Genomic DNA, 20,982 nt, shown 5'->3' on the forward strand with positions numbered 1-20,982 from the left:
TAAAAAAGTTTTAAAAATGGTGTAGGAGTGCAAACCTGTATCTTAGCATTAGCACTCAGGAGACAGAGTTAGGAGGATTGTGAATTCCAGGCCAGACTGGGCTACATAGTGAAATACTGATTCAAACCATCAAAGCAAAACAATAAATAAAACAAGAAACAAGAAAAATTAGACAATACAAAGATTATATATGAAGTATTTTGAAAGTCTTACCTCCTCACAGCATCGCCTACTTACAATAGCCCTATAGTCAATTCTATCCCAGAGCTGGTCCCTTAACTTTAAGAAATTAGGGAACAATTTTCTCCAATTTTTCCCTAAAGCCCATGGGAAAATTTCATACTTGGATTCTTCTTCATCTTCTTCAACTGTATTAGCCAGATATCTAACAAAGACAATCAATGACCAAAAAATGAAAATAGGTAAGGACAGGAAAAGCAGTATGTTCACATTTATTCAAAGAAATATATATTAAAATATCAGGGATATAGTGAACTTACCTTCTTGGGTTCTATTTTTGTATTCCTATAAATATTGAGTTCTGTTCTATGGTACAATTAAGTCATTTAGAAGCAATCTGATCTTTTTGTTTCTTATGATTGATTAGTTGGATCTGGAGCAATGTTAAATCTGAAACTATTTATTTCCCATTTCTGAAGCAAGATCTTCCTGGGTTTCTATATACATATGTACATACATACATACATACTTACATATATACATACATAGGTACATATATATGTTCTTTGTTAACACAAAGTCTTCCTATATATTCCAATCTGACCTTGAACTCATTACTCCTATGTGCTGGTATTATAGGCATGTGCCATCATTCCTGATTCTGAGTAGTTTTCTTTCTTTGTAATGCTGGGGATTGACCCCAGGACCCCATGCATGCAAGTATACTGATACCTGAACTGTTCCCTCAGCTCTTTTAGTTTTTCAGACAGGGTCCCAGTAACTTTGCTTGTGCTTTCCTCAAACTGAAGTTCTTCCTGTCTCTCTGGAGTACCTGTGTGGTTATAGGCATGCACCAACATGCTCCAATTGGATAGTTTTCTTTTTTCTTTTCTTGTGTTGTCCTGAGGCTTGAACTGGGGTACTATCATTGAACATTTTGCTCAAGGCTAGCTCTCTATCACTTGAGCCATAACTCTTCTTCTGGCTTTTTGGTGGCTGATAGGAGTTAAGAGTCTTACAGATTTTCCTCCCCAGGTTGGCTTTGAACCTAAGAACTTAGCCTCCTGTCTTACAGGCATGAACCCTCAGTACTTGGCCTGAGTACTATTCCTAATACTCCATGAACTAGACTAAGTTTTCAGGGCTGCTAGTTAGAACAGGCATTGTTACAGTACTACGTAAATGAATGTTAGGTAGTTCACGTAATATTTCTAACTATTTTTTCCCTCGACTCAAGTAATTTCTTTATACATATATGGAAATTTATATTTTTACCAAATACTTGAGGGAAGCCAGAAACTCAGAAGAAGAAAAATATAAATCATAATAAGGAGAATAACCAATCAATCAAAATCAGTCTAAAGGACATTAAATCAAGGACACTGATTTCATGCGTTAAAAATGTGAACACAATGAGAATGTAATTGTAGAGATGAAATCTACAATGTGTCCAAGGAAAAATACACTGAATTGTATTAATGGAAGATTAATACTGGAGAAGATTTATGAACTGAAGGGACAGTAATTGAATCTAATTAAAACAAAATATATAGACAAAATAACAATAGAGTTAGATATGGGATAGCCTCAAGAAAATCTAATAAAGATATAATTGGAATGTCTGAAACATAGCAAGTTAGCAAAAATGTTTGAAGAAATAATAGCTGTAAATATTGAAAATTTGGCTAAAACTGTAAACCCATAATGAGCTCAAGGGGCAAGAAACAAGAAAGAAAAAATCATATTAGAGTATATTATGATCAAATTGATTTTAAAAAAGTGAAGAGAAAATCTTTTCTTCCCCCCATCTCAGGGCTTGAACTCAGCACCTGGGCTCTCTCCTTGAGCTTCTTTTGCTTTACCACTTGAGTCACAGCTACACTTCCGGGCTTTTCTGTTTATGTAGTACTAAAGAATCGAACCTGGGGCTTCATGCATACTAAGCAAGCAGTCTATCACTAAGCTACATTCCTTGCCCATGAGAAAATCTTAAAAGAAATTTTAAAAATTAGACATGTTAAGTAATACCAAAACAAAGATAAGGATGGAGAAAATTTCCCATCAGAAGGAATACATGCCTCATAAATGACTTTCCAGGAAAAATGAGTAACTTAACAGCAAAAATATTACAAGAAACACAGACACAGTGAGTAGAAACAGACCCTGTAGTCTGAAGATACTGAGATAAAGATACAGAATACAAAAATAACTGTTTAAAATGTGTTTTTGCTAGGCCTGGCAGCTCACACCTGTAATTCTAGCTACTCAGGAGGTTGAGATTGCGGTTCAAAGCCAGCCCAGGCACTAAAGTACTAAATTCCATGAGACTCTTATCTCCAATTAACCACCAGAAAACTGGAAGTGGCATTGTGGTTCAAGGGGTAGGGCAGTAGCCTTGAGCTCAAGAGTTCAGGCACAATGTCCAGGCCCAGAGTTCAAGTCCCATGACTGACAAAAAAAAAAAAGTGTGTTTAAAGTACCTTGATACTATAAGGGAATAAACATATTTAGAAAATTAGCAAATGGAATACTTACATTTTTTTCCCCCGGACTTCAGATCTTCCTCCCTTCCCTGCCTCCAGCAGCCTTTGATTCTACTCCCCCTGAGGGGCCCCCCAGGCCTGGAGAGGACCCCAGGGGTGCAGCCTGGGGAGAGTGAGGTCCGAGCAAGGTGCATGCTCCCTGTGTTCCTCTCTGTCTCTGTGTTTCTCTCTGTCTCTGTCTCTGCTTCTCTATCTGCCTATCTGAATACTTATATTTTTATAATGAATTTAGTGTATTACATATAAACTAAAGATTCAAACAGCAAATGAAAAAATAAAAACTATTTATTCAAAATGCATCCCAGAGAAACAAAGACAGAAAATGTCAAATGTTTGGTAGGTGCCACAACATCCACCTTCATCATCTACTTGTCTGAGACCAACTGCTTCCTCTGTGTCACACATGTAGAGGGCTAGAAAAAAGAATCACCTTTGCCCTACATTACATCCTATGGGTAAGAAGCTCACCTGTGACTACAAGTTCTCCACTGAGGAGGCCAGCAATAAGCTGCTCTACAACTGTGGTGCGAAATGTGGAGGCAGTAGATTCCCACAAAAACTCACAACCCTGCTGCTCTCTTGCCTCCAGCCTGGGAGTTCCCTACTTTCTCTCCTCTTGTTCAGGGTGGATATGGGGATGCAGGGGTATCCAGCTAACCCAACAATCATCACCCTTCCTGTCCTGAGGGGTCCAGGAAGTACTACTGTACAAAGCTTTTTTTTTTTTTTTTCCCTCCCCTCTCCTATTTTTAGAGGGTGAGGAAAGGTCTCATTCAGCCCAGGCTGACCTTGAGCTTTCAGTCCTCTTGTCTCAGTCGCCAGAGTGCTGGAATCACAAGCCTGTACCAATACATATTTTAATTTACGAGAAATCTTTCACGATAAAATCTACCAGCACTTGTGGGAAGATGAGTACTGGTAGGCTCATGCCTATATCCTAGTGACTCAAGAGGCTGAGTTCTGAGGATTGCAGTTCAAAGCTAGTTCAGGTAGGGAAAATCCTGACACTGGTATTTGTAACTAACCACCAGAAAACAGGAAGTGACCCTGTGGCTCAAAGTGTTAGAAGACTAGCCTTAAGCAAAAAAGAGCTCAGGGACAGCACCCATGCCATGAATTCAAGCCCCATATCACACACACACACACACACACACACACACACACACACACACACACACACACAGAGCATATATTACTTATATTATTATGTATTAATATAATTTAAATTATATTATGTTATATATGTTATATATATATGTTATATATACACAATATATATACTTTGTGGGGGAGAAAGACAATGTGAGACAGTGATGTAAAAGACAGAGTAAAATGTAAATGCTTAACTGGTTTCAAGAAGAGAAGATAGGAAAAAGAAATTTCCAGATTAGTTTGTTGAAGATACCAACCTTCAAAGCAAGAATGACAATCAAATCCCAAGTAATTATAAAAATGTGGCTGGGTTCTGGTGGCTCACGCTTATAATCTTAGCTATTCACGAGGCTGAGATCTGAGGATCACAGTGTGAAGCCAGCCCAGGCAAACAAAACCATGAGGCTCCTACCTCTAACTATCCAGCAAAAAGTTAGACTGGAGATGTGCTCAAGAGGTAGATCACCAGCTGAGCAGGCATAAGACTGCAAAGCCAAACCACAGAAAATAGGTATGTGAGGGGATACAAGAAGAAAACATAAGCCAAGTGTGCCAGTGCATGCTATAATTGTAGCTAATCAAGAGGAAGAGATAAGGGATTATGAATCTGAGGCCAGTCTGTGCAAAAGGAGATCTTGTCTCCAATGGAAAATAAACACAAAAAGCCATGCCTCAAATAGTAGAGCACTTGCTTAATACATATGAGGTCCTGGTGTCATCTCTACCATGACAAAAATGTACATTAAGATAATAGAATAGATAAAATATATAAGCAATAATAGAAAATTACTTAGTTGTAAAAATTACTGAATTCCTCTTATCAATATAAAAGAATCTAAAAACATTATAAAGCCAAAGAAGAAAGTCACAGAATTATCCATGAATCTTTTTTTTTTGGTTGTGGGGCTTGAACTCTGAGCCTGGAATAAATCTTTTATACAGAACTAAAAACAAGAAAAAATATTGTTTTACTATATATGCCTAGAATCAAGAAAAGCCAGAAAGTGATTACTGTGGAAAGGAGTTCTTTATCTCTCTACTTGCTAAACAGGTACTCTACCACTTAAGTAGATTCCAACAGCCAGATTCCACTTCTTATGCACAATAAATACTTTATATAGAACTAAGTACTTTCTATTTGGTCATTAAAGAAAAAAAAATATGCAAGCCAGGTGCCAGTGCCTCACACCTGTAATCATAGCTACTCAGGAGGTTGAGATTGGGGATTGCAGTTCAAAGCCAGCCCAGACACAAAAGTCTGTGAAACTCTTATTTCCAATTAACCACCAGAAAACTGGAGGTGGAGCTGTGGCTCAAAGTGGTAGAGTGCTAGCTCTGAGTTGAAGAGCTTAGGGACAGGACCCAGGCCCAGAGTTCAAGCTCCGTGACTAACAAAAAAACAAACAAAAACCATTTGTACAATATGTTAAATAAATGAAAAAGAAAAATGGCAGGAAAATAAATGAGACTGTATTGGTTGACTAGTATCTGTGAGAAGGGGAGGGTTAATGGAGAAGTAAGTTAGAGTGAATGTGGTTGAAGTACTTTATATGCATATATGTAAATAGAAAAATGGCTAACTGTAATCCCTCTATACATCACCCTGACAGTAAAATTAATCTAGGAAAAAGAAAATAGAAAAATAAAACCTGCTGAAATAATTTTAATAAGAGGAAAGGGCTGGCCATTGGTGGCTTCCACCTGTAATTCTAGCTAAGGAGGCTGACATCTGAGGATTACCATTCAAAGACAATCTGGGCATAGTCTCTAGACTTTTATCTCCAATTAACTAGCAAAAAGCTCACAATGGAGGCATGGCTTACATGGTAGAGTGCCAGCCTTGAAGAAAAAAGACAAACAAGCATAAGAGCGCAGAACTGAAGCCCCCAGTACTTATCATCCCTGCCATCAAAAGATGTGTGGCGCAGATGTTAAGAGTGTCAGTTAAAGCAGGGCTGGGAGTTTGGCCTAGTGGTAGAGTGGTTGCCTAGCATACACAAAGACCCGGGTTCAATTCCTCGGTACCACATATCTAGAAAAACTGAAGTGGTGCTGTGGCTGCAGTGGTAAAGCACTAGCCTTGGGAAAGCCCAAGGACAGTGGCTAGGCCCTGAGTTTAAGCTCCAGGACTGGCAAAAAAAAAAAAAAAAAAGAAAAGAAAGAAAAAAAGAGTGTCAGTTACAATAGTAAACCAAGAAAGCATGAGGCCCTGAGATCAAACACAAAAAACCAGGGGGAAAAAAGAAAGAGAAGAGAAATTTTTTTTGTTGTTGTTGGATGTGGGTCTGGGCATCATCCCTGAGCTCTTCAGCTCAAAGCTACTGCCCTACCCCTTGAACGACTTCCAGTTTTCTGGTGGTTAATTGGAGATAAGAGTCTCATAGGACCATGTCATGAGAAAGGGTATCAATGGTTGTGAAGTTATGTACTTTCTATCTGGTGAATATAATGTAACCCTTCTATTAATCACAATAAAAACATTATTTAAAAAAAAAAGAGTCTCATAGGACATTTTTAGTGCCAGGGCTGTTGGCTTTGAATCGCAGTCCTCAGATCTCAGCCTCCTGAGTAGCTAGGATTACAGGAGTGAGCCACTGTGCCTAGCTTGAAATTGTTTTAAGAAGAGGGGAAAAAGGGAGGGAGCTTGGAATGCACTGTATGTATGTATGTATGTATGTATGTATGTATGTATGTATGTATGTATATATGTATGTATGAAAACATCATAAGTTCTCCTTGCACAACTAATATATGCTAATAAAAAACTTAAAACAATTTAAATCATAGCAGAGAAGAATTTGCAGTAATTTATGATAGTACTCAAAAATACAGAAGTTACAAACTAGTCAAGTGGAATGTTGAACAATAAATCTTAGACATACAGCATAAGGCCAGTGAAAACAAAAATATCCTATGAAAGTAATAGATGTATGGCATTTACACAGGAAGATACCCATAAAGTTTTAAACTGCTTCTGTGTTAAATTAAAAGATCATATATATGTATTATTGCAAATAGCATAAAAAGTTATTTAGCAGAAGTATACTTACAGAGCAATAAAGAAATTTATCCTGGTATGCTCATTTATAGTAAATTTAGCTCTCTTGAAATAAACAAAAGTCATAGCCAAAAGATACTATAAAGAAAAGAGTTAGAAATTAGTATTTTGATTTTATAAATAAAACTTCCAAGTTAACTTAAAATTTTCTCATAAAGAAGCTTAAGCAAGAAGGTATTAGTCTTAATACAGGGCTTTACTTTTTTTTTTTGCTTCTTGTAATCAACCCATGTGTAGTGAGTTCTTGACAATTTATTATTCAATTAATGCCTAAATGTATTACACTAAATAAGCTTTTAGGTTAAAAACACCATAAATTATTTACCTGGATTCCCTAATTCTTAAGATTTTGCTACAGTTGCTTATTTGTGTATATAGAAATGTTCCTCACCTTTTGTTTGTATACAATCCTAGGGCTTGAACTCAGGGCTTCACATTATTATTTCACTTTTCCCCTCAAGTTTTGTATATCTACTTCCTCTCTCACTCTTAATAACAGATATTCATACTGTTTTATTTTGAGGGGTGATGGTGGAGGAGCCGGGTAATTAGGGATTGAACCCAGGGTCCTGTGCATGCTAATACTCTGTATTAAATATTTCTACTATATTCTTTTAAATTTAGCATTTACCACCAAATTTTAACTTGAGCTCGCCTTCTGTTACTGGAAAATGTGATGCCTTACTAAATGCAGAGCTTCTTTCTTTTCTTTTTTTCTTTCTTTCTTTCTTTTTTTTTGGTGTGTCATAGAATTTGAACTCTCAGCCTGTACGTTGTCCCCGAGCTCTTCAGCTCAAGGATACTGCCTTACCCCTTGAGCCACAGCACCACTTCCAGTTTTCTGCTGATTAACTGGAGATAAGAGTTTCACAGGCTCGGGCTGTGAGTTTGGCCTAGTGGTAGAGTGCTTGCCTAGCATGCACGAAGACCCAGGTTCAATTCCTCAGTACCACATACATAGAAAAAAGCCAGAAGTGGTGCTGAGTCTCAACTGGAAGAACTCTAGCCTTGAGAAAGTCCAAAGACAGTGCTCAGGCCCTAAGCTCAAGCCCAGGACTGGCAAAAAAAAAGTCTCACAAACTTTAGTGCCTAGGCTGACTTTGAACCATGATCCTCAGATCTCAGCCTTCTGAGTAGCTAGGATTCAGCTCAGAGCTTGTTTCTCTCTCTTCTTTTCTTTTCTTTGACAGTCCTAGAGCTTGAACTCAAGGCCTTGGCACTATCCCTGAGCTTCTTTTGCTCAGGCTAGCACTCTACTACTTGAGCCACAGTACCACTACTGGCCTTTTCTGTTTATGTGGTACTGTGGAATCAAACCCAGGGCTTCATACATGCTAGGCAAACATTTTACCACTAAACCACATATCTAGCCCTTACAGCTTGTTTCTCCTAGCCTATTTCTTTAACTATTAGATTCTGAATTATATCGAGTAAGTAAAATTTTATTCAGAGCTGGCAGATACTGGTAATTATTTATGTATGCATTTATTTTATTGAGAATGGAACTCAGTTTACGTATACTCTACCATTGGAGCCATGGCCTAAGTTTTCAAATACTATTATTTTTATTTTTATAATGCAGCTCTATCATGGAGCTATGTCTCTAGGCACTACACTAACTTGTTTACAAGTGACCAAGTGACTTCTAGCCTGGTGCCAGTCTCTCATGCCATCATAATCTTAGCTACTCAGGAAGCTGAGCTATGACAATAATGGTTCAAAGTTATCACAGGCAGAAAAGTCTTCGAGACTCATCTCCAATTAACCACCAGAAAGTTGGAAGTAGAGCCATGGCTCAAGTGGTAGAGCACTTAGCTTTGAGCAAAAAGCACCTTAGGGACAGTGTCTGAGCCCTGAATTCAAGCCCTAGGACACACGAACTGACACACACATACACAAGTGACTTTTAAATGGCCTCAAAATTTTTAATCTTACGGCTTAATTTTTGTAGAAAAATAATTTTAAATGTATGCTTTGGACTGAGGACATATACCAAGATGCAACTATTCAGATTAGAAGCAACTTAGAAAAAACATTAATAGATTCCTTTTTTTTTTCTCTCATAAAATATTTACTCCTCCTACAGTCACAGGATTGGTCAGTATGGTGATTCCCACTCTTCCTGTTAACTTCCAGGTAAAGGATTCTGGAAATAGTGTTAACACAGCACTCTTGGTTACTTTTCAAACACTGCCCTCTGCTGTCTCAAAACTTTAATGCACTTAAAATTGTAAAGTTTAATAGACTAACTTCACAAAATGGGTATGTGATATTAAAGCATTAATGTTAACTTTTAAAAGTGCTAGTGACATTTATTACTTTATTTTGCCAGTCCTTGGTCTTGAGCTCAGGGCCTGGGCACTGTCTTTGGACACTTTTTGCTCAAGGCTAGTGCTCTGCCACTTGAGCCATAGCACCACTTCTGGCTTTTTCATTGTCTGTGGTATGGAAGAATAAAACCCAGGGCTCGTGCATGCTCGGTAAGCCCTCTACCACTAGGCCACGCTCCTGGCCTGACATTTATTACTTTTAAGAATCTAATTTCTAGCCTTGAGAAAGTCCAAGGACAGTGCTCAGGCCCTGAGCTCAAGCCCCAGGACTGCTCCCCCCCAAGAATAGAGACAATATGAGATATTTGTTGATAAATATTAGGATATCTGCAATTTGAGCCAAACAACTCAAGACTCTTGGCAGAAGGAGTTAGAGTAAATAATTGCCATAACTGAATTTTGTAGATAACTGGTACTTGGAGAATCTTCATCTTAAAATTATGCATGTTTAAAAAATTTTTAATTAGGGACCAGAATCATGTCCTAGTGGTAGAGTGCTTGCCTAGCATGCATGAAGTCCTGGGTTCCATTTCCTGGTACCACTTACATAGACAAAGCCAGAACTGGGGCTGTGGCTCATGTGATAGAGCACTAGCCTTAAGAAAGCTCAAGGACTGTGCCCAGACCCCAGACCCTAAGTTCAAGCCCCAGGACTGACTTAATTTTTAAATTAAGTTTCTGAAATTAAAGACATCCGTAGGTTTTTTTTCCTTCCAGTAATGACGTTTGAAGCTCATGGCCTTGTGCTACCACTTCAGCTTTGTTTTGTGGGTTTGGGCCAGTTCTGGGGCTTGAGCTTAACACTGTTCCTTGGCAGTTTCATTCAAGGCTGGAGCTCTATCACTTGAACCATAACTCCAACTCCCAGCTTTTTGCTGGCTAACTGGGGATGAGTTTCAAAATTTTCTGCCTAACTGGCTTTGAAGTATAATCTTCAAATCTCAGCCTCCTGAGTAGCTAGGATTACAGGCATAAGCTTGACTTTTTTTTTTTTTTGGTGATTTTTTTTTTCCCAGTCTGGAGCTTGATGACTCAGGGACTGGACACTGTCCTTGGATACTTTTTGCTCAAAGCTAGCACTCTGTCACTTGAGCCATAGCACCACTTCCAGCTTTTTCTGTGTATGTGGTACTGAGGAATTGAACCTAGGGTTTTGTGCATGCTAGGCAAGCACTCTACCACTGGGCAATACTTGTGGCTCTTGGGTTCTTTCTTTCTTTTTTTTTTTTTTTGAGGTCTTCTTTTCCAGACTGACAGGATCCTATTTATGCTTCACACTCAGCTGTGATGACAATGGTGCCCCTGATACCTAGCTCATTACTGGGAGAGACAAGACTGAATTATTATTATTTTTGTTCAGTCTAGTCACAAACTGCAATCTTCCCAAATAGCTAGGATTATAGACATAAGCCACTGTTCCATTATCTTTGTCAGTAAGTGTAAAAATGAAAATGTTTAATACAAATTTAATCAGTATTTAATAATATGCTTCTAAACATTCCCTTTTGTGTTGGTTTGCACATTTTAATTGTGATGTGAAGTTATGTGGAATTTTCTATATGACAGCCTAACTTAAAATGAATTCACAAAAGTAAAATAGTAACTTCAATTAATTAAAAAAAGCACAGAAACAAATTTGTGTCAACAAAAATATACAGAAACAAGCTGGGCAAGAATGGATCATTCCTGTAATCCTAGATACTCAGAAGGCTGAGATCTGAGGATTGTGGTTCAAAGCCAGCCATGGCAGGAAAGTACATGAGACTCATCTCTAATTAAACACCAGAAAACCAGAAGTGGTGCTGTGGCTCAAGGGGAGAGAGGGATAAGCCTTGAGCTGAAGGCCCAGGCCCAGAATTCAAGTCCCACTATTGGCCCTCCAAAATATAGAAACATCACTGTTCTTAATAAGTTACATATTGTTTTATATAATATTAATTCCTAAATAAAGAATTAAGCTAAATTTACACTACAATATTATTGGGATATTTTATCCCCAAATACTACAATGTTAAATATTGTATTTAGAAAATATTAAATTACTTGCAAAATATTAAAATAAGACAGTAAGACAATGCCTTAGTGGAAGGAATCTCAGAATCTGTTTTCTACATAACCTGATAATAAAAGGACGAATTCCAATAAAAATTAATGAAGTCTAGCCATGCATGATGGCATGAGTATAACCTCAGCATTTAGGAAGCTGAGGCAGGACTTCCGGGCTATATATCAAGAACTTGTCTCAAAAGAAGTATTAACTCTACCAGCTCTTACTTTTTAGCAAATTCACTTAAATTTAATGAACAATATGTACTGAATCAATAGTGTATAGTAATTCCAAAATCTAATGTGTGTAAAGAGTCTGCTTTGCAGGAGCAATATAGGCTCGCTATTTATTTAATAATATAGAAAACTTTAATCGAGTCTCATTAGTTTTGATGGCCTAAGAGTGTAACAATGATAGCTAATGATTATACTATTATCAAATTTACCTTGTCTGCAATTTTACAGCAACAGTCCATCCACAAGAAATCTTGAATTAGATCGTCATCTACAACAAAAGATAACTATGACTTTTTTAAAATTTTTCCTTTTGAAAGATTTGTCAGATTATAAATGATACTTAGACATCAATAATATCTAGACTAGTATTGTCTAAGGTATGGTTTTTCAGAATTTAAAAAAATCATTGCAAACACTGTACAAAAGACTATCTTATTCTTCATCTTCCTTTCTGATTTGCTAGTCGCTGTGTATACCTAGTAGCCTGTTGGTTATCTCAAGCAATTCATCACTTTCCAAAGTCAATCTTAACAGACAGAAATAGAATTGGATAAAAGGTTGTTCTGTTAAAAAAGAATGCCTTAATGAATACTATTCTAAATTTTACTTTTTTGTATTACTTTCGCTTTTTAAGTTCCATATTTTTTATCTTTAGATTCCATCTATGTATCTACTGTTTAAATACCTATGAAAAGGCAATATAAAAAATGGTTAAATGGAAGCTAGGTGCAGTGGCTCATGCCTGTAATCCTAGCTACTCAGGAGGCTGATATCTGAGGATCATGGTTCAAAGCCAGTCCAGGCAGGGCAATGTAAAGCCTTGAGACTCTCATCTCCAATAAGCCTTGAGACTCTCTCCAATTAATCACTAGAAAACAGGGAAGTAGGGTTATGGCTCAAGGGTAGGGCAGTAGCCTTGAGCTGAAGAGCTCACAGCACCCAGACCCAGGGGTAGGATGATAGCCTTGAGCTGGAGAGCTCAGGGAGAGGCCCAGGCCAGAGTTCAAGCCCTCCACCCCCCACCCCCCAAAAAAAGGTAAAATGGCTGGGAATGTGGCATAGTGGTAGAGTGCTTGCCTAGTATGCACAAAGCCCTGGGTGTGATTCCTCAGTACCACATATACAGAAAAAGCTGAAAGTGGCACTGTGGCTCAAGTGATAGAGTGCTAACCTTGAACAAAAGAACCTCAGGGGCAGTCTCAGGCACTGAGTTCAAGCCCTAGGACTGGCAAAAACAAAATTAAAACAAAACCAAAAACAAAAACCTAAAACCAAACAGCAACAACAACAGTTCATTCACTAGCTATTTAGAACATTCAATTTTGGGAAAATTAAGTATTAGGCTAAAGAATCAACAAATAGGGCCAGGAGTTTGGCCTAATGGTAAAGTGCTTGCCTTGCATGCACGAAGACCAGGGTTCAATTCCTCAGTACCACGTACGTAGAAAAAAAGCCAGGAGTGGTGCTGTGGCTCAAGTGGTAGAGCTCGAGCCTTGGGAAAACCCAAGAACAGTGCTCAGGCCCTGAGCCCAAGCATAGGACTGGCAAAAAAAATAAAATATAAAGTAAATCAACAGGGGCCGGGAGTTTGGCCTAGTGGTTAAAGTGCTTGCCTAGCATGCATGAAGACCTGGGTTCGATTCCTCGGTACCACATACATAGAAAAAAAAAGCCGGAAGTGGTGCTGAGGCTCAAGTGGTAGAGCTCTGGCCTTGAGAAAATCCAAGGACAGTGCTCAGGCCCTGAGCTCAAGTCCAGGACTGGCAAAAAAAAAAAAAAGAAATCAACAAATAGGTATGTTGGGAATGTGGTCTAGTGATAAAGAGTGCTTACCTACCATGCACGAAGACTTGGGTTTGATTCCTCAGTACCATATACACTTGAGCCACAGAAAGCTAGCCTTAAGCAAAAAAAAGTGTCTAAGGGTGGTCAGGAGAATGGCTTAGTGGTAGAGTGCTTGTCCAGCATGCACGGAAGCTGTGGGTTTGATTCCTCAGTACCACATACATAGAAAAACCTGGAAGTAGTGCTGTGGCTCACATGGTACAGTACTAACCTTAAGGAAAAAAAGCCCAAGGACAGTGCTCAGACTCTAAGTTCAAGCCCCAGCACAGGCAAGAAAAAAAAAAAAGAACAACAAAAATAGTTAAGATAGCCAACAATGCCGAAAATGATTAAAAATTAGCATCAGAATATAATTTAGGAAAATATATTGCCCACCTTAATTTTAAATAAAGAAGCAAATAAATACATCAACTCATTTTTATGTTTTACAAATATTATAAATATAACTAAGGAACCGGACTGTTTGAGAAAACTATGGATTTCTTGAGAATTAATTTGCTTTATTAGTTCTATTTCTGAAATTACCTAACATGGCAGAGACAGGTGCACAAATAGTAAACTAATGAGGTTTGTAATTATTTTGTTCTCCTTTTCACTTTTTCTTTTGGTGGGTCATGGGGCTTGAACTCAGCCTGGGCACTGTCCCTGAGCTCTTCAGCTCAAGGCTACCTCCCTACCCGTGAGTCAAGCCCCACTTACCATTTTCTAGAGGTTAAATGGAGATAAGAGTCTCATGGACTTTAGTACTCGGACTGGCTTTGAACCTTGATCCTCAGATCTCAGCTAGGCTTCCTTTTCACTTTTGACAGTACTAGAATTGAATTAGGAGCCAAGACATCCAACTACTTGAGAGAGACTTCCAGGTTTTGTTCTACTTTTTTTTTTGCCAGTCTTGGGTCTTGAATTCAGGACCTGGGCATTGTTGTTGAGCACTGTTGCTCAAGGCTAGCACTCAACTACTTGAGTCACAGCACTACTTCTGGCCTTTTCTTATGTATGTGGCATGGAGTAATGGAACCCAGGGCTTCATGCATGCTAGGCAAGCACTCTACCAGTAGGCCACACTCCTGGTCTTTGCCTTTTTTTTTTTTTTTGTCAGTCCTGGGCTTAGACTCAGGGCCTGAGCACTGTCCTTGGGTTTTTCTCAAGACTAGTGCTCTACCAGTTGATCCACAGCACCACTTCTGATTTTTTTTCTATGTATGTGGTACCGAGGAATTGAATCTGGGTCTTCTTGCACGCTAGACAAGCAGTCTTACCACTAGGACAAACTCCCAGCCCCTGTTTTGCCATTTTTTTTTTTTTGGTCAGTCGTGAGGCTTTAATTCTGGGCCTGAGTGCCACCTCACCATTTCCAATTTTCTAGTGGTTAATTGGAGATAAAAGTCTCACAGAATTCAGTGCCCTGGCTGGCTTTGAACAGTGGTTCTCAGATCTCAGCTTCCTGAGTAGCTAGGATTACAGGCGTGAGCCATCATGCCCAGTTGTTCTGTTCTTAAAGAGAAAGGGAAATATATTAACACTCTAGATTTTGATGAGGGAATATCTTTATTTTCTAATTATATTCCTTCCTTTTCTTTTTAAGCTTTTTAACTTGCTTTTATTTGTCTTTTACCCAATTTCCCTCAGTGTTCAACTTCCTCATAAGAGGCCTATTACTTGCATCAACCAGATTATGGTGTTTTCTAGACTTGATTCATTCCCACAAGTATTTAAGAGCTCATGTGTACCAACCCTTCTTTCTAACCTATCATGCCAAATAAAGATCTCTTTCCTTTTTTGCTTAGTGGACAGAAGATGTAGTGTAAGAAATTACTAGCTCCCTACTTATTAAAAATTTATCAATGAGGGCCAGGAGCATGGGCTAGTGGTAGAATGAGTATCTAGTATACATGAAGCCCTGGGTTCGATTCCTTGGTAGCACATACATGTAAAAAGCCAGAAGTGATGTTGTGGCTCAAGTAGTAGAGTGTTAGTTAGCCTTGAGAAAGCCCAAGAGCAGTGCCCAGGCCCAGAATTCAAGCCTCCGGACTGGCAAATAAATACATAAATAAAATAAATTTATCAATAAAGTAGCACTGATTCATTATCTGAACAAATTCTAACCCAATTACATAAACATGATAAAAAATTGTTAATTTTTAACAATAATTCCAAGACACACTGAAACTTTTCTAGGTTAATGAACACTTCCAGTTTGCTTGCTTTTAACCATTAAAAGTCCTGGGCAAAGTCAGTCCTAATCGCATTAGTTGGTCCCTCACCTGAGTCTGTATGTAGTTTTAGTTTAGTTCAAACTAAAGACAAGGGGCAAGGAGTTTGGCCACTAGGCCAGGGTAGATAATGTAGGTAGAGTGCTTGCCTAGCATCTATGAAGACCCAGGTTTGATTCCTTGGTACCACATACATAGAAAAAGCCAGAAGTGGGGCTGTGCCTCAGATAGTAGAGCTCTAGCCTTGAGAAAGCCCATGGACAGTGCTCAGACCCTGAGCGCAAGCCTGAGACTCACAAAAAAAACAAAAACAGGGCCTGGAGTTTGGCCTAGTGGTAGAGTGCTTGCCTAGCATGCACGAAGACCTGGGTTTGATTCCTTGGTACCACATACTTAGAAAAAGCCAGAAGTGGTGCTGAGGCTCAAGTGGTAGAGTTCTAGCCTTGAGAAAAATCCAAGGACAGTCCTCTGGCCCTGAGCTTAAGCCCAGGACTGACAAAAATTACAAAAAAAAAAAAAACTAAAGACAAAAACAAACAAACCAATCTTGCCAGACAACTGGCTTATACCTATAATTCTAACTACTAAGGAGACTAAGATCTGAGGATCAGTTTGAAGCCAGCATAGGCAGGGAAAGTCTATAATAGTATTATCTCTAATCAACTACCAAAAAAGCCAGGTAGAGCTGTGGCTCAAATCAATCCTTAAGCAAAGAAGCTCAGGGACAGTGGTGAGGCCTTGAATTCAAGCTCCAAGAAACATATATTCTCATTCCCTTTCTCTCTCTCCCTCTCCCTCTCCCTCCCTCTCCCTCCCTCCCTCCCTCCCTCCCTCCCTCCCTCCCTCTCTCTCTCTCTCTCTCTCTCTCTCTCTCTCTCTCTCTCCCTTTCTCTCTCTCTCTCCTTTGCCAGTCCTGGGGCTTGAACATCAATCTTATGCTATTCCCTTGAATTGCTTAGAATCTATACTTGATACTTATGCTTAACTATAAGCTAGCTAAGTCTGAATCCTTAATCTATAAACAAGTAAAACAAAAATCCAGTATTAAAACAAGTCTTTAAACAGATTTTTTGTTGTTGTTGTTTGGTTTGGTTTTTGCCAGTCTTAGGGCTTGAACTCAAGGCCTGATACTGTCCTTGGGCTTTCTGAGGCTAGCACTCTACCACTTGAACCACAACACCACTTTCTGGCTTTTGCTTTGTATTAGTATGGAGGAATGAAACCCACGAGTTCATGGTAGGCAAGCACTTTACCAATAGGCCAAAATCCCAGCCCCTATAAATAGATTTTTGATTAGAAGTGGGAAATTTTGAAACAGGAAATATCATAATCTTTGGCCACTGTGGTAATGATGCGTACATTCCAGTTTTTATGTACTCTATAAGACACTAATAGTTTAAACCTACCAAACAACTTAAAGAAAGCAGTCATTTCCTGACGCTGTATTACTAGACAAGGTCCTTTGGGGCATTTAGATTTGTTGTTGTTATGTATATTTTTTTCGGATGCTTGCCAACTATCTTTAAAAATAGGGCGCTTCAAATTAATGGGTTTTCTAGACTGATGGGCTCTATTTGGCCCTGATTTTACATGAACGGTGACAGTAGGTGGCGTCTCACAACACATCTGATTGTGCCTCATTCTGGTTTCCCAAGGTACCTGTAAAAATAATAGTAGACAATTATTTATCACACTCATTCATTTCTGTATAAAAAGGAATTGGATGATACTACCAGATAATTTATAAAATATATAAATTTTATGCATATGTATAATTATATAATGGTATATATATACACACATACACCATTATATGTGTAATGGTATATATGGTATACTCATACATTATTGTTATATATAGTATATATAATTATTGTATTATTGTATTATATGTATGGCACATATATACAATTTTGTTTTGAGTACTTTGGAATTCAAAATCAAATATTTAAAGTTGTTTACTATTTAGGATGTTCATTTATTCAAAGTAAAGTTTGTTAGTTTTGGGTTTTGAATCTCACTTTGTAGTCTACATTAGATATGAACTTGTGATCCTTATGCTTCAGCCTCCCAAGTATTGAGATTGTAGGTGTGAGCTAACACATCTAGTTCTCCTGGCTTTTATTCTGTATTAACTGATATAATCTCATTACATGATCGTTATAATTTGTGATATACCCAGGCACTACTCAGAAGCCAGAGATCTGCGTATCATTCCTGTTGAAAGCTAGCCTAGCAGAAGCCAGTGAGACTTATTTCCAATAAACCAGCACAAAGGTGGAATGGAGCTGTGGCTCAAGTGGTAGTGTCAGCTTTGAGTGTAACCCAAGTGAGAACAGAGGCCCTCTGTTCAAGCCCCAGTACTACTGGACAAAACAAAAAATGTTAAGACAAGGCAAACTAGTATCAGAGCTTAATTATCGACATTAAAGCGCAGTCTCTCACACAAAAAAAATCAAACTGTACTGGAACATTCCATGGTACAAAGCTATCTTTCAATAAGAATTTATGGAAAACAATTCTAGCATTGGGTATGGAGGTGTATACCTGTGACCCCAGCTCCTGTCTGTCTGTCTCTCTTGCCAGTCCTAAGGTTTGCCCTCAAGACCACCTGAACTCTTTTTAGTCATTTTCGACAAGGGTCTGGCATGCAGGCCCGCCAGCCTCCACCTAGTACCTAGTTAGGCTAGCTACCGAGAGTCTCTCCCACCTGGGGGGCATGGAATGCTGAGTCTCACCAGTAGCTGGGCTGACAGGTGGACAATCACTAGTGCCTGGCACCATTTTTTTTTTTTTTACAGGAAGACGGTGTCATTCAAGAGGCAGAAAAGTTGGAAGGTGCCAGTGTGGAGAGCGGGGCTCGTGAGTTTTGTTACTGCGTGCTTACTCTAGAGAGCACAATCTACAATACACGATGCTCGTTTGAACACGGCGCGTCCGTCTGTCCACGCTGAGAAAGTGCTTACGATTTCTTTTGAAAACCTGAGACCCAGGGGGCAGGTTAGGAACATCCGAGCGCCGGGCCAAAATCCAGCAGCCCCTCCTCAACACTGCGGGGCGGCGGGGAGGGCTTTGGGTGGCACCCCGGGGAAGAGGCCAGACCCACTCAGAAGACCGCCCAGGACAGGGCCCGCCCCTCCCCGCGCCCCGCCGCCCAGCCCCTCTTCAAAACCCACTTCAGGGCCCCGGGCCAAGGCCACCAGGGCGCCCGCGGAAATCACAGGTGGAGCGGGAGAGGCGGCGTCCGCCCCAAGAGGGAGCCAGACGCCCGGTCCACGCACGACTGGAACTGGAGACTCGCTTGCGGGTCCGCCCCACTTCAGGGTGCCGGGCGGCAGTACCTGGGGAGACCCGAGAATGAGAGGCCTAATGGCGGCGGCGGCGGCGGCGGCGGCAGCCTCGGTTCCCGGCTTCACACGACGGCGCGCAGCTCGCCGGCTCGCTCGCTCGCTCGCTCGCAGGCTGTAGTGCCCGCTCTGCAGACCGCTAGACGTCCGCCGCCCGGGAGCGCGCGTCAGCCACAGCCAATCAGAACGTAGGAACGGCCTGAGGGGGCGTGGCCGACGTCCGTCCCCGCCCCCCCCCAGCAGCCTCGCCCGCGCGGAGCCCAGCGCCGGCGGCTTTCTGCCGTTATCCCCCCCGCAGCGCTCGCGACTGCGCCCCGAGCCGCAACTCTCGAGTGGGACCCTTCCGGCGGATGTTCTCCGCATCTGTGTAGGCCAAGACACTCAACTTCCTTCCGGATGCGTTGGTGCGGCCTTGCGGGGCCGAGGAGTTGCCGGCGTCCTCATTTATTTTCCCTCCCGTGCAGTGCTGGGTGCACCCAAAAGGTGTGACATCCTGGGAGTGTAACGCCATGAACCAGTGTGTGTGTGTGACAGTATTGGGGCTCAAACTCTCAAGCTCTTTTCTATCATGGATGGCACTTTACCACTTGAGCCATACCTCCCGTAAAAATAATTTTCCTTTTTGGTGATACTGGGGTTTGGACTTAGGGCCTTGTACTTTTCACTTGGCTTTCTTGCATACAGCTGGTGCGCTAACCTTAGCCATACCTCTGCCTGGCTTTTTGCAGTTAATTTTGGAGATGGAGTCTCAAGGGATTTTCTGCCCAGGCTGGCTTTTTAACACTTGATTCCCCAGATTTCAGCCTCCTGCCTAGCTAAGATTACAGAAATGGAGTCACTGGCATCTGACTAGTATGTTATTTTTATTTGTGTGTGTGTGTGTGTCAGGGCGCTTGCACTCCGCCTGGGTGCTGCCCTTTAAGCTCTTCAACTCAAGGATACCGCCCTACTCCAGGGCCTGGGCGTTGTCTCTGAGCTCTTGCAGCTCAAGGCTACCTACCACCTTACCCTTGAGCCAAGCCCCACTTCCAGTTTTCAAGAGGTTAATTGGATGAGTCTCAGGTCCTTTTGTGCCAAGGCTGGCTTTGAACCTTGATCCTCAGATCTCAGCCTCCTGAGTAGCTAGGATTACAGGCGTGTGCTACCACCTCGCCTGGCCATAAGTTACTTTTTGAAAGGCGTTTCTCCTGAACGTCATACTTTTTCTCTCTCCATTTAAATGAATTTGAGAAAAGAAACTTCACGAAATTAGGCAGCACCCAAAAGCAGTAGAAGTTCAGAGAGCTCTACCCAGTAATTTAGAGAGCAGTACTCACAAAGAAAAGCAAAGACTTTAGGCAGTAAAGCTGGAAAATTTTTTAAGTCAATGCTTTGTTGAATGTGGGGAGTATCTTACTGAGCTGCTTTTTTACTATATACTAAGGTATGCTACATTGTAACTCACTGTGCACAGGGGAAGTCTCAGGCAAACCTGCCTTCCTTCAATCCCCTCACTTTTCGGTGAGTGACTAAAACCCTGGCCACTGACACTGCTGTCATCAAATGGCTTTGATTCAACACGGAATTTACAACATCAAGTTAATTGGATGATTCTTTTTGTCATGATTTTGTCCTTTTTCCTCCTCCCTCTTAATGTGTGTGCCAGTACTAGGACTTAAATTCAGGGCCTTGGGTTATTGTTTAGCATTTTTCACTCAAGGCTAGGGGCTTTACCACTTGAGTCATACCTCCACTTCTGTTTTTCTGCTGGTTAATTAAAGATAAGAGCCTCACAAACTTTCTTGCTTTGGATGGCTTTGAATTGTGATTCTCAGATCTTAGCCTCTTGAGTAGCTATGATCACTGGTGGCTGGTTATGTTTTTGTTACTGTAATCATATTTTGTTGAACAAAGGATGGCTATGAAGCATGACTGTTGTACATTAAGCTTTAACATGTTTGCTGATATATATATATATATATATATATATATATATATATATATTTCTTTTTTTTCCGTCTCTGTCTCTCTAGCTTTCCTCTTCTCTTTAAT

The 20,982-nt window shown here is 40.2% G+C and overlaps 1 protein-coding gene across 2 annotated transcripts in view; it reads right to left on the bottom strand.

Moving 5' to 3' along the window:
- Positions 1-18,986, bottom strand: part of Spdya (speedy/RINGO cell cycle regulator family member A) — a 38,105-nt gene extending 19,119 nt beyond the window's left edge. For both annotated transcript variants that reach the window (XM_090337232.1, XM_090337231.1), the window contains exons 1-5: positions 18,946-18,986; positions 17,011-17,263; positions 11,756-11,814; positions 6,926-7,011; positions 214-385 (exon numbers count right to left, since the gene is read on the bottom strand). In XM_090337232.1, coding sequence (XP_090193358.1) covers positions 214-385; positions 6,926-7,011; positions 11,756-11,814; positions 17,011-17,245 — 552 coding nt within the window. In that variant the 5' untranslated portion in view covers positions 17,246-17,263; positions 18,946-18,986. The remainder of the gene's footprint in view (positions 1-213; positions 386-6,925; positions 7,012-11,755; positions 11,815-17,010; positions 17,264-18,945) is intronic.
- Between the last annotated feature and the right edge of the window lie 1,996 nt (positions 18,987-20,982).

Source organism: Megascapheus bottae, chromosome 7, assembly GCF_031878675.1.
Source record: "Megascapheus bottae isolate mThoBot1 chromosome 7, mThoBot2.hap1, whole genome shotgun sequence".
Taxonomy (NCBI): domain Eukaryota; kingdom Metazoa; phylum Chordata; class Mammalia; order Rodentia; family Geomyidae; genus Megascapheus; species Megascapheus bottae.